We start from the raw sequence: 14,227 nt of genomic DNA on the forward strand, positions 1-14,227 counted from the left end.
CCTGCTCACCACCCCCCGCACCAAACTGAGAACCTTCGGGGACAGAGCCTTCAGTGTGGCAGCCCCCACCCTCTGGAACGCTCTCCCTGCGGAGATTCGCAACATCCCCACACTGGACGCCTTCAAAAGGGCCCTCAAGTCCCATCTGTTCATCAAGGCTTTCGGCCCTTAAATCTATCTGTTGTTTTGTCTGTCTGACCTTTGTTTCGTTTTGTTTTGTTTGTGCTTGCCCTATTCCTGTAAAGCGACCTTGGGTCCCTTGAAAGGCGCTATAGAAATATCAGTTATTATTATTATTATTATTAAGTAAGTTTCCATTATAAAAAGTGCAGCTAAAAATAATGCCATCAACAATTGACACAGCTTCAAACATGTGCTTGATCAGAAATACTTACCTGTTTATTAAAGAAATGAGAATAGTGAAGAGCTCAGAATAAAGCCCTGATGCCATGGCCTCTAAACAGTCCATGCCCGAAGCCTTTGATCCTGCAAGGAGAGGCAGCCAGACACAGAAAACATTACAAAAATAACCAGTTCACAAACCTCTATTAACAAAAGAACATAAGAGCCAGTTTAATACAAAGAAGACATTTTCTGAGCAGCAAAAGCTTCCCTGGAACTATGGTAACACCATTTGTTTCTAAAAGTAGATTAAACAGCATTATATTTGTGCTTATTATTTCCGACAGCGGCTATGAGGAACACAAACTGTCTGCCAATACCCTAAAGCGGGATCATTTGGGATTCAGGTGTTTCTGAATTGGTCAGAGCCGTGCATACGTATGTCTGTGTCCAGCGGCAATGTCCACCTGTTAAGCTCTCCTAATTACTTCAATTTCACACCAAATAGTGTGTTGATGGTGCCACAAGGATATTTTCATGCACACACATCGATGACTGTGGCTCACTTCCAAACCAATCCCTACACACTCCCACTTTGTGAAGAGCGAACTCAGTCTGTAGTCACACTCACCTTCTTTAAGGTGTTGGATGTGAATACTTCAACAAGACTCGGGATTTAACTTCTCTCTCTTTGGTAGAAAGGAATTGTCGTAACATTTTGTAACAATGGTTTGAAATCAGCATCTCTTGGATGAAAAACAATAAATACAAATTATAATAAAACCCCAAAAATTCTTTAGTGGCGTATCTTTTTTTTTTAAACCACTTCAGGTCTAAAATCGAATGTTTCTGAAACGCTAGGTTATAGTTTTTGTTAGCGTTGCATGTAAATATTCAAAACCTTCCCATCAGTTGAAAATGTGTAGCATTACTAGACTGCACTGAAAAAACTGAAACGTTGACTTTCATTAAATGTAATATGTCAACAAATTTCCCATAACTGTATGAGGTTAGTTGAAAACAATAATATTAAGTTCAAACAAGTAAAACAAATAAAACTACAACATGTGCAATATGTGTGCACAGTTTACTAGCAGGCAAAATGTTTGCATGGAACTATTTCTACTCAATGTTCCATAAAAAGGGCCCAAACAGCATTGCACCTGGTCAGGCAGGGCAGTTGGTTAAGTAAGGGTCGATTATGACTTCCTGTTGGACGGTTTAATAACTCCCACATCCAGTCTTCAACACCTTAACCTTAACAGAAACGCGCAAACACTGTAAACGGGAAGGGTTAGTGTGTAGAGGTTTGTTTCGAATTTGGTCTGTATGTTCATGTGTGAGGGAAGTAACCACTTGAAAAGTGAAACGGAGGTCAAGTTTGCCCATCCCTTCTCTGACAGACTTTTAACTGCAACCTCCTGCCCTTCAAAGTGTGTGTTGCAGTCTTGATGGAAGTCAGAGGACCTGCACATGTGAAAAATCAATGTGAGGCAATTATGATTTCAAGGACGAGGAACGAAGAGCAAATCCAAAATTGCTTGTCCCGACACAGTGAGTGTACTTATCTGTCAATAGCCATTGTAAAGCTGCGGTATTCATTACTAAGATAAGCTTTACTTTCTCCAGAGCATGCAATTTCCCTGCAGTGATGAGCAGAGGCGTTTGTCTGTGTCTGTGTCTGTGTCTGTGTGTGTGTGTGTGTGTGTGTGTGTGTGTGTGTGTGTGTGTGTGTGTGTGTGTGTGTGTGTGTGTGTGTGTGTGTGTGTGTGCACGTGCACGCGTGCGTGTGTGTGTGTGTGTGTGTGTGTGTGTGTGTGTGTGTGTGTGTGTGTATGTGTGTGTGTGTGTGTGTGTGTGTGTGTGTGTGTGTGTGTGTGTGTGTGTGTGTGTGTGTTTGTGTGTGTGTGTGTGTGTGTGTGTGTGTGTGTGTGTGTGTGTGTGTGTGTGTGTGTGTGTGTGTGTGTGTGTGTGTGTGTGTGTGTGTGTGTGTATGTGTGTGTAGTGACAAAGAGAAGGAAAGAAGAAGGGGGGGGGGGGAGTTGGCTGTGAGGAATGAAGAGGAAAAGAGTGTGTTGGTTAAAACCTGGTCTGTGGAGTACCTGAGTCTGCAGTGCCATTTTCGTCGCAGGCCTGGCGGATGGAGCTGGCTCTGGGCAGCGTGCCCTTGGCCTGGTGCTTGAAGATGGAGGAGGAGAGCTCCTCCAGGGTGCAGCCCAGCAGGTAGGCCGCCTTCTGGGCCCACTCGTGACGTGCAAATTGTTTCCTGCCAGCTGAGACACGGGAATAGAAAAAATCTCCATTATTCCTTCTGCCAACCACCCAAGGCACATTGCTAGCCTGGTAGCTCCGTTACAGGCCTTTCTCTGACAGGGTAGCATTATTTGTCTGTGGTCAAGCTGACACTGACACAGCTGGTGAGAACATAGACTAAAAGGCTAGATGGACTGCATTTATATAGTTATTTTCCAGTCTTTGCAACCCCTCAAAGCTTTTACATTTATAAATATCTACCAATCAGACGGTCAGTGGGGGTTTGCTCCCACCCCCTCTAGTTAAGTCATTGTCATTATATACTAATTTTATTTTGTATTATTTATTTATTATTTAATTTTTTTGTTTTATATATATTTGTATATACATAATATATATACAGTAGACATACTGTATATATATTATGTATAGTCAGTACCAGAGATGGAGTACTCGAGTGCCGATTTTCGGGACTCGTGACTCGACTCGGACTCGCGCACTGATTGACGCGACTCGGACTTGGACTCGTGAATTCTCGCGCACGATGACTTGGACTCGGACTCGTGAATTATCGCGTACGCTGACTTGGACTCGGACTTGTGAATGTTCCCCCCCCACCAGACTCGGCGCCAGCACAATCGAAGAGAAATAGTAGAGACGGAGAAGATTAACTGCTGTTAGTTCTATTATGGCATTTTGCATGTCGTGAGAGGTGTGTGTTGCTGTGTGGGGAATGCTTTCCATTATTTTGGCCAACTCTGCATCTTTGTGCAGCGTATACTCAAACAGCGATAGGAAGAGCCCACTGCCTGACTCGGACATGCTGTGGAGTGAATCGTGGTCACCTCTGAGAGGGAGTTGGTTGACAGCTAAAAAAGATAAAGTCGTATATCAACGACAGCTGACACGTAATAACGGTTCCGTGCCAGCTGATCTCTCTCCACAAACTCTCACATGAAATGTGTTCCTTTGATGCGGCATGCCTTAGCAGTCCTTTATCAGTATGTAATGCGTGTTTCCAGTCGCAAAAACCTTTGACAGTAAAAGCTGCATCAGATAAAGACGTATTTACTTTAAACTGTCTACAGGGGAAACAAAAGGTTGCGTCTGCTTTTAACGAATATTCAAGCCATGGCCTGTTGTTGTACCATGCAGTGGCAAAAGTGCGCTTCTTTCCTGAAAACAATCTCCCTGGATAACGATCCAGTTTCACCTGGTTGGGTTTATTAACCCCAAGATCATCTGGGGCTGTTGGTCTTTGAGCGGTTGGCCCAATAGTACCTGTTGATGTGAGCCAATCAAATCATGTGCCAGTACAAGCTCTAGCCAATCAAACCACTGCTTGTGTGTCAGGGGCGGGAGATTCATGTGATTGGTTGTTGGTCGAGCTTCAGACACGCCCGCCGGCAAGCTTTTTCCAAAGCCGCTGTGTGGACGGGCCGTAAGGCGTGCTGCTGCAACTGCAGGTGCAGGGTCGCCATCAGCACCATCGGTGTTGTGACTCGACAGATATGTTAGGTTTAGTTATGTTTTTACTCTAGTTTTGTGTTTTGATCTTGTCACTTCCTGTTTTTATTTTGAAAGTAATCTTTCCTGTCATTCCAGATCCCACAGTTCCTGCCTTTGTGTGTTTCCCGCCCGTGAGATTGCTTGGCCCTGCCCTGATTGTTTTCACCTGTGCCCGTCCCCCTCACCTATATATAGCCCTGGTGTTTCTTTGTGCCTTTGTCAGTTCGTTATGTTTCATGTCGTGAGCACCTAGGCCTTTTGACTCCTGATACCTACCTTGCGATTTAGACCTTTTGCCAAGTGAGTTTTTGTGTTGCTGTACAACTTAGTTTTGGCTGTTTAACTACTTTCTATTTTTTGAAAGTACGATTTAGTTTTTGTTATTAAAGAACATTCTATTTTTGGACAACTGTCTCCGAGTCCTGCTTTTGGGTCCTGCGTCCTGTGTCTCGGTTCATAACAATCGGCTGCAGTTCTTTCATTGCTATTTCGTTTTAATAAATCCTTAGACCTTGTAATATGGGCTCAGAACAGTCTCATCATGCACACAGAAGGATTCAAACTTGTGTTTTTCAATGCACACACAAATGTGTTCCGTTTCATATACATGTAAATAAAATCCAATTACAGAAAAAGGTCTTACATATGAATTTTTGATCCTCACATATTTGTTTTCCGTTTAAAACCTCTGAACCTGCAAACACAAACAGCTTCCTGTGCACGGATCGCTGTGCATTCGTGTGTGGGTTTTTTGAGACTCTCCTGACAGTCAGCCGATTCGTACATGTAATTGTTTCTATCTATAACCAATCAGATGTCTCCTCAATTCTAAGCCAATCACATGAGCGCGCCCCCACGAGGGTAGATTTCTTGCGTTCATGTCGTAGCGCTTCATGTACGCATTTTGCGCAGTCCGGAGCTGACCGCTCCATGGAGCATGCCTGCAGGCGCTAATGTGTCAGGACACCTCCACTCTCAGTACAGCCCCACTTTCCGAACAGGAAATGCACGCAAATACAAGCCTTTATATTATTAAGGTACAGCGCCACTTTCCGAACCATTGATGAATGCTTGTGTACACAAAAACGGCAGGGAACACCGTTTTAAATGTGTGTTTCCTGTGTGGCGAATACAGCTGCTTTATTTATGTCTGTATGAAGTTGTTGTGAGTGTGGAGGGAGCAGCAGACATGTCAACGGGGGGGGGGGGTGAGCCCCGCCGGTCATTATCGGCCAATAGTCGCCCTTAATAGTTTGATCGGTGCTCTCTATAAAGGCCGATCAGGAGAGCTGGATCTGATCGATATGGACATAAACGTGTTACAGGCTTGGCCTGTCACTTTAAGAGTAGCAGCCGCAAGGGGGTGTGGGTTTTTGGAGTGTGTGTCTGGATGTGTGTGTGTGTGTGTGTGTGTGTGTGTGTGTGTGTGTGTGTGTGTGTGTGTGTGTGTGTGTGTGTGTGTGTGTGTGTGTGTGTGTGTGTGTGTGTGTGTGTGTGTGTGTGTGTGTGTGTGTGTGTGTGTGTGTGTGTGTGTGTGTGTGTGTGTGTGTGTGTGTGTGAAATGTGATGGCCAAGGCGAAGTGCGGAGTTATGAAGAGAGAGACGAAAGTATAGAGAAAGTGCTCAGAACGGGAAAAGTCACTAGTCTGTATGTAGGCCTATGCGATACAGTGTTAATGTAACTGATTAGTCTGAAGAACGTGAATAAACAGAGGTTCTTCCCACGGCACCCGAACGCCCCGTTTGCATCCCTTTTCCCCTCGAAATGTCTGGGCAGCTGGTTACCGGCTGACAACGAGCCAAGTCAGAAACCACCGGTGTGTATTCGGTGCCGAGATACCGTTAGTAAAAAGGTAAAAAACGCGAGTGAAGTATAACCGGACGCGAGAGAGAGATCAGCTGTTGAGTCTGACAGAGACACGCAGCTCTGCATGATTACCTGATGCTCCGCCCTCAGTTTAGCGAGCTGACCGGACTGCGCAAAATGCGTATATTAAGCGCTACGTCATGAACGCAAGAAATCTACCCTCGTGGGGGCACGCTCATGTGATTGGCTTAGAATTGAGGAGACATCTGATTGGCTATAGATAGAAACAATTACAAGTACGAATCGGCTGACCGTCAGGGGAGTCTCAAAAAACCCACACATGAATGCACAGCGATCCGTGCACAGAAAGCGGTTTGTGTTTCCAGGTTCAGGGGATTTAAAGGGAAAACAAATATGTGAGGATCAAAAATGTAAAACCTTTTTCTGTAATTGGATTTTATTTACATGTAGGCTATATGAAACGGAACACATTTGTGTGTGCATTGAAAAACACAAGTGTGGATCATGAAATACAAGTGTGAATCCTTCTGTGTGCATTGTGTGTATTATGAGACTGTTCTGAGCCCATATTGTAAGCCAATTTCTGATTCCATTTTGTAATTCAAACAGAAATGGGAGTCTACAGAATGCACTATAAACAATAAACAAATCCAGAATAGGCGGCAGAGTGTGATGCTGTGATTGGTCTAAATGTGGACGAATCACAAATCACAACTGATACATGAATTTATTTGATGTAGCCTGCGATTTTTTGTTTTATTTACTATCTGACATCACATACATCGTAGCATAAAAGTTCACAGTTTATTTATAATTATAAAAAATAAAAAATAAAATATCTTTTCATTTTTATAAATAATACAAATTGTGTTTATTGGGGGAGGGCAGGAATGTCAAATGGGAGGGCCCGGCCACGGCGCCGGGCCCTCCCACAGCGCCTGGCATGCCCCCCACGATGACTCGGACTCGACTCGTACATCGACGCTCCGACTTGGACTCGGGCAAATTTTCTCTGGAGTCTGATGTCCTCTATCCTGGCGTGTGCACCTGCGAGGCGAGTTCATGTACTGGGCCCCGCTATTCCTGTCTAAAGATGTCTGGAGAGTAGAGACACACCCCTTATCGTGCTGTATGCTTTCATACATTCTGCTTCCACATTGGAAAAGAGCAGCACAAAATGCTCATTATGTGGAAACAATATTGAAGAGAAGGCTCCGTAACACATTACTCTAAGGATCGAGTTCAGACATATAGGCTGTCTTGAACACTATCATCAGAGTAACTGATCTAATCAATAAATAAAGATTCAGCCATAACACGAAAGCACATGGCTACTTAACATGCAGAATGATGTCATTTTGTAGGCCAAGTAGCCATGTGCTTTCTGGGGCTAAATCTTTATCAGTAAACCGATTTAACGGTAAAAGTTCCTTTAAAATAAGAGTCCAGATCTTAATACTATCAAAATAAAAGTGCAAAACGAAAAGTTTACCTTAGGAAAATATTGGCATACAAATATAATCACTTCTCTAAAAGGTAACTCATTTTAAATATAGTTTATTTATATATAATAATAATAATATTAGTAATAAGCTTTATATTTGTATAGCACCTATTACAAGAATTGTAGCCAAACTCGCGTCACAGCAGTTCAATAGACAGATTAGTATAACATGACAGGTCAAGCAATGTAGAGGAGCAGCTACATTTCAAAACATATATCCACGAAGATTAATACATGAAGACTTGTCACTCGGACTTGACTTGGACTCTTCTTAGGTGACTCGGACTTGGACTCGGACTCGAACACAGGTAATGATGACTCGGACTCGACTCGGACTCGACTCGGACTCGACTCGGACTCGACTCGGACTCGACTCGGACTCTCCCTTGGTGACTCGGACTTGGGCTCGGACTCGAAGAGTGATGACTCGAGAGTGACTTGGACTCGTGAATTGGTGACTTGACTACAACACTGATATGTATATACAAAATCCGATTTTCTTTAGCAAACTTGGTCAAAAAGGATGTAGCGAACCCCATTAAATTAGGAAGCAACCGTGCAATACAATACCATCAGGAGCAATTTGGGTGCATCAGTAAGATGACTGCTAGGGATCGAACCACCAAGCTTTACATAGGGGGATAACCAATCAGCCTCCTGAGCAACAATCACAGAAAAGTATGCTTAAAATGTAACTGGCTAGAATACATTTAGCTTATGAATTGAAAATATATATCCACTAGCTTTCACAACTTCTGTTTCATGTTGGAGTCTATGAAGTTGAATTGATAACTGATAATCAGCCATTTAGTTGACTTGAGAATAAAAGCTAAACTTATCATAAGGGAAACAATTCCTCTATGTACATAAAGACTTCTGTTGGGAAACACAAGCTTTTCTTTAAGTGAGTGATGGAAACATGCCGATCCAAACGCAAACGTTGGTTTTAATCCACCATGAAGTGGTATTTTCTAAGACTTGAGAGGGATTGGGGGATTTCACACAGAGCAGTGGGCTCTATCTGTTTCATCAGCGCTGCAGAAGCCCCTCATATTTTTCACCATGATAAGCAGGATGGTTAAAAAAGACAAGTACAGACATTTCAATATTTGCTTTGATAGACATTCACCACCACAATAGCAATACATCAAATAGAGGACATTGGGTTTGCCAATATATCTGGATATCACTGTCTCAAGGAGTTTGTAAGTCTTAAAAGATTTGTGTTTTTTAATATTTATGTATAATATTTGCCCTTAAAAGCATCCAGACTCACAGTGTGATGAGCCTTTTTATACACTTAATAGAAGTGTTGCCAATATGTTATACAGGGAAATGCAAGTTCAATTCAGGCGGTCCCTATAATTAGTTTTGGTGGATTAGAGACCAGTGCTGCCCTCTTGTGTCACATAATAAAGAAGCACTACCAATGAACATTTAATATTGTGTGTGATAATCAACTCATTCCTGGCACCGAAAAACCCCTTTTTAATAGTCCAGAATATGATTAGAGAATTGTTTTTTGTTTGTAAATCCAATGCAGCCTTTGGCAGAAAGACAAATGATAAATGCCATGAATGTGTTGGTCATAACTTCTATCCCATCATACTATCATGCATTGCTTCTAAACAGTGTTTTTAATAGGGGAAAACAGTTTGAAGTCCATAAATCAGGCGGTCATTTGCTAATCAGAGCTGAGTTCTGTATCATGGGACAATAATAATAAAAGCGTCTAACAAGTGACATGTCTAACAAGTGACATGTAATGTAATAATTGCAGAACATTTTAAAACTGTTCCCAGGTGGCGTTATATCGCCATGAAAAAGATTGGCACCGGCTGGAGGGGACCACTGACAATAATTTGGCAAGCAATTCTGCATAAGAGACTGGCAATTACAGTATGTCCAGTGTGTCCAAAACATTAAAAGCCCAACACACTGCTGCTATACATTTAAATTGTGATATCTAGGTTGTTTGTCATTTTTGATTTATTGTATAGTGTACTGCTAACACAGAAAGCCTTTAAGTCAAGTTGCAATTACATTACGTGGCTTGTGTGGTCATTTGTTATTTTATGATTCCTATGATGTTTTAATGTTTTGTCAAGCACTTTGTGACTTTGTCTGTGAAAAGCGCTAAATACATTTTACTTAATTACTTACATTGCTTAAAAATGTGACTATTGTTTCTTAACATTCTTAAGCAAGGGGCTTTTTATACTTGAGAAAAAAGCTATGTTTACCAAAAATATAAATCTTTTTGACAGCATTATCACAGTATTTTCAAAAGGCAGCTATCATATATTAAAACTAATGCTGTGGGAGGCAGATTTATTACTTTAGCGCAACAACAAAAAAGCGTTCTTACATTAGGTTTCATCATACAAAAAGGCTTCAAAGACAGGAGCAAATCCTCATGTTTAAGAGTTAATTCTGTTCCCATCAGTCCAGTGATGCATTCTTTTAACAAGATAAAATGTTTGTCAAGATGTAAGGCCAACATCAGATGGATAGACAATGAATGGCTTCAGATTCTGTTGCAGAAGCAATGCTTTGATGATTGTATTTGATCGTTTAGTAAAGCCTGTTTTGGAGGATGGAACAACTGAAATGCATCACTTCACATGCTGTCTGTGAGCAATAACAGCAGCAAAAACCATGAATAGCCCCCTCCTCGCCATAGATGTCTTTAATGAGCAGGACATTTTTTATATTTTCATAACAAATACAACTTTCTTTTCATTTTTGAGGTGTAGATCAGTTCAGGAGAGCACAACACCTGTTCACTGTGCAACATCTGCAACAAGTGCAAATGCATAATTCAGTTGTGTGGATTACAGCTGTCTTGCATCACTCTCAAGGTGTTATCTGTACAGGGAGACAGTGGCAGCTGGAGTAAAACTTTTTTTTTTGGGAGAAATTACCCCTTAAATTAGGACTTCTGGTGATGTAATGGCGCGTTTCCACTGCAGCGTGGAGCTCGCTTTAAGCGTGCCGAGCCGTGCGGGGCCCGTTTTTGGTTGCGTTTCCACTTGGCCTAGTACCGGCTAGCGGGTCCTAATTCACAGTTTTTATGGCTCCATAAAATCGTGGTTCTTGGGCCAGGAACAACCAGGCTGAGTCGGGCTGAGTATGCTAAACTAGAGAGAGAATCGCTGGCAAGGGGGCTACAACTACAACAAGATGAACATATTTGACCATGATTTAATTGTAATACACGTTTAAAAATGATGCCGAAGTAACAACATACTGATACCGGATAGTAAAAACCATGAATTAATGCTTTGACAAGTCTGCAGACAGACGGCAGGCGAAAAACCTTTTAAAATGCGTGTTTTCTAAATGGAGATTGGCTAAGCTAACGTTGTAAATGCTCCGACCGTCCACACTCACAACAACGGCCTATACAGACATAAATAAACCAGTGACTGTATTCGTCATGACTCAGACAGTATGTGGTTTGTACTTCATATCGTTTACCCCGTCACAGTACACGGGCACATCGTATCTGTCCCCGGCTGTTTGAAGAGCAAGCATGGGAAACAAAAGACAGCATTTACCTGTTTGCATCCAGCTAGCCATGCCTTTCTGGTGTACCAGCTACGTGAGAAGCCTCGTTGATACGTTTTGTCTTTTTCACGAGCTTGCTGCGATATATACAAATTGGGTTGGTCCGGTCCAAGGTCTTTAAGCAACACTTTATCTCCCAAACTTCTCCTTTCGAAAGGATTGGAGATTAGCTCTTGAACAGAATTGGGCGGGGACCGAGGTCCGGAGACTCCACCTGCACATGAAGCCATCCTCATCAACTACTGCCGTACTGCGTCACCCCACCGGATACGAGTCACTAGTGTCCAAACTACTCACAGACTGGACCGGGCACTGACATTGGTTGAGGGCTCCTTTCTTACCGCCCAGACGAGAGAGGGTAATGACCATAGACTGTATATATAAAGGTAATGACACATGGGCAAGGCCAGGCAGGAAACATGTCGTAACACAATTTTAAACGAGATTTTATTGTAGATAATACATTTTACTGATACCAATTATATAATATTTACCTTGTTTATTAAAAAAAAATTATAAATAAATATTTTGTATGTGGGAAGAGGTGGGGCGACGCCCCTTGCGCCCCTATGGGCCGGCCGCCACTGCAGGGAGATAATAAGGGCTGGGCTTTTTTTGGATAGTAAGGCTCATTTCTAGCCATTTTTGTTTTTTTAACATGAACAAATACAAGGTTTATTCTCAAGAAACATTATTAATACAACAAGTGATGCATCTATAGCAGTGGTTCCCAAACTTTTTGTGCCCAAGGCACACCAAAGGACAAGTACAAATATCAAGGCACACCTATTGTGCAAAATAGCCCTTATAACATGTGTTATCACTCATATCATGTAAAATATCTGCAAATGTGCATAATTATTTACTAATGCCAAATAAAATGTGACAAAGACAACTATATTACTCATGAAATATTTATTAACGAAATATTTCAATTAATTTGAAACGTTATCAAATTAGGCTTCATCAAAGCAGCAACACACTCATTTAAACCAGACAGGTCACAACATTAAAAATGAGAAAAAGGAAATGCAGCACAGAGAACGGTCAATGCAAGGAAGCTGCATTGTCCATGGTCCTGAACTACAAATTATAAATGTAACATTTCAGCAGAGATGGGGTCGTTACTAAAAAAAAGTAATATATTACACTACTTCGTTACTCTCTACATAAAGTAACTCGTTACTTTACTCGCAGGACCGGCCCGCCCCTCCCTGCAGGCAGATCACGCAGACTTCTAAAGTTTCAAATGTTCTCTTTAGTTCAGTTTCCATTGTCGCATAAGACTGATCCAGATCCTGAATGTTTTCCTATCTGACCATGGCTGTTCTCTGTCTCCTGCTATCTGTATATTTTGCGCAGTCTATCTCTGCTCACTCTGTTGCGTCGGCGTGTTCTCCTGCGTGTTGGCCATGTGTTGCACTGGAACCAGACACCACAAAGACTTCAGCCGAGCACGTACGAACTGCGCATGCGTGAGTGGCAATAACTCTCCTTACCAGCAGGCGGCGGTAGTGTGTATTCGTCATTCAAAACAGGCAACAACCGGAAGACAGAGAAGAAGAACAGACTGTGATATAAACAAACAACAAATAGCGTGTGCGGTAGCTCCACCTTAGCATGTGTTCTTTGCAGGTGCTTGTTGAGGTTTGACGTTGTGTTTACAGCAGTGGATAACAGCTTCTGGCCTGGACACAGTTTGCACCTCACCGTCACATTCCTGTCTATTCTTCGGATGAACTCAAAGTAATGGGCATACCTCCACCCCTCGAGAGTTATCGCTGACTCAGCCATGTTTATGCAGTACTGCACGTGGAGATGTGGACGCACAAGTCGCGTAGATTACGTACATATAAACCTACAAAGTACTGATATAGTAAATTAAAAAATAATTATTTTTGTGTAGTTGTATATTGCAATAATAATGTATGGTTGTCACAAAATCCCACGGCACACCCGGACTTGCACACCGTTTGGGAACCACTGATCTATAGAATGGAAAATGAAGTGAGAAATCTTACCCTTAGTAGCTCCTGCAGACCCGAGGTGGTAGATGGCCCCCAGGACGAGCCAGAAGGCCCTCTGCTCGTCTCCGCTGATCCCCAGAACCTTCATGGCTGCCTGCAGCTTGGAGAACTGCTGCGAGGCCCGCTGCTTATCTTCAGTCTGGTGGAAAACAACATTTATATTCAGATAAAATTCCTTTTAGAGCAATAAGTGAGAAAAACTCCTCTTTAAGATGTCTTGAAGTAATAATAAGAGGTTCACAGACTTGTCATATTGCAAGTAAAGGTTCAGGGGCAAATGTCGGTTCAACATACAGTAGTTGTTGGATATCAGGGATTAGGTCAGTTGGAAGCAGTAATATTACGTAATGTTTAAAATACAGCTCTGGAAAGAATGAAGAGACCATGCAGCATTATCAGTTTCTCTGGTTTTATTATAGGTATGTGGTTGAGTAACATTTAAATGTTTTTATTTTATTTTATGTGTTGGAGTTCAACAGACACTGGAATGGAAGGGCTGCCATACATGTAAAGATTTGCGAAAAATGTAGATTGGTCTCTTAATTCTTTCCAGCGCTGTATATAGGTTGAACTTAATATTATTGCTTTCAACTAACCTAATACAGTTGTGTGAAATTTGTTGACATAATACATTTAATTAAAGTCAACGTTTCTGTTTTTTCAGTGTGTTGAGAGAGTGCAATCTTTTAACACACACTTTCACACAAATTCTGATATCTATTTATAGGACATTGGTGCTGTATTAATGTGGTGTATAAATTATCCCTAAAGAAAAATCACGTGCATGGCCACTTGGAAACAGCTATCTAAGTGATGTTTAAACATACTGAGCAAGACATTTTCTTTGTAGCATCCATTATGTTTACACTTTAAAACTTAAAGCTCATGAAGACACAGTCAGAAAGTCGGTAACAACTCGGGGGAAAGGGTACGTTGTAAAAGCGTGTGTATGCAGGTCCGCGCTCTCCTAGTAACGTTCTTTTCAGTGATGACAAGAGACCAATTATTTGGTATTTTGTTCATTCCTGTGATGCATTATAATAACACGCTGCTGTGCCACAAGTAGGTGAGTGGCATTATTACCAGCAGGAGCAGGGACCGAGCTCTTATATAAATTGTTGGTACAGCCAGTTATATCTGCAGGACGTAAACATTCAGCTGAAGTAATCCTTTTTTTCCATTTCTGGTGGTAAA

The 14,227-nt window shown here is 41.9% G+C and overlaps 1 protein-coding gene across 1 annotated transcript in view; it reads right to left on the reverse strand.

Annotated features, from left to right (window-relative positions):
• The window catches only part of LOC117458059 (unconventional myosin-XVIIIa-like), a 154,833-nt gene that overhangs the window by 91,508 nt on the left and 49,098 nt on the right, over positions 1-14,227 (reverse strand). Inside the window, exons 19-21 of the mRNA XM_071205366.1 lie at positions 13,028-13,172; positions 2,445-2,615; positions 396-486 (exon numbers count right to left, since the gene is read on the reverse strand). Coding sequence (XP_071061467.1) covers positions 396-486; positions 2,445-2,615; positions 13,028-13,172 — 407 coding nt within the window. The remainder of the gene's footprint in view (positions 1-395; positions 487-2,444; positions 2,616-13,027; positions 13,173-14,227) is intronic.

This window comes from Pseudochaenichthys georgianus, chromosome 14, assembly GCF_902827115.2.
Source record: "Pseudochaenichthys georgianus chromosome 14, fPseGeo1.2, whole genome shotgun sequence".
Classification (NCBI taxonomy): domain Eukaryota; kingdom Metazoa; phylum Chordata; class Actinopteri; order Perciformes; family Channichthyidae; genus Pseudochaenichthys; species Pseudochaenichthys georgianus.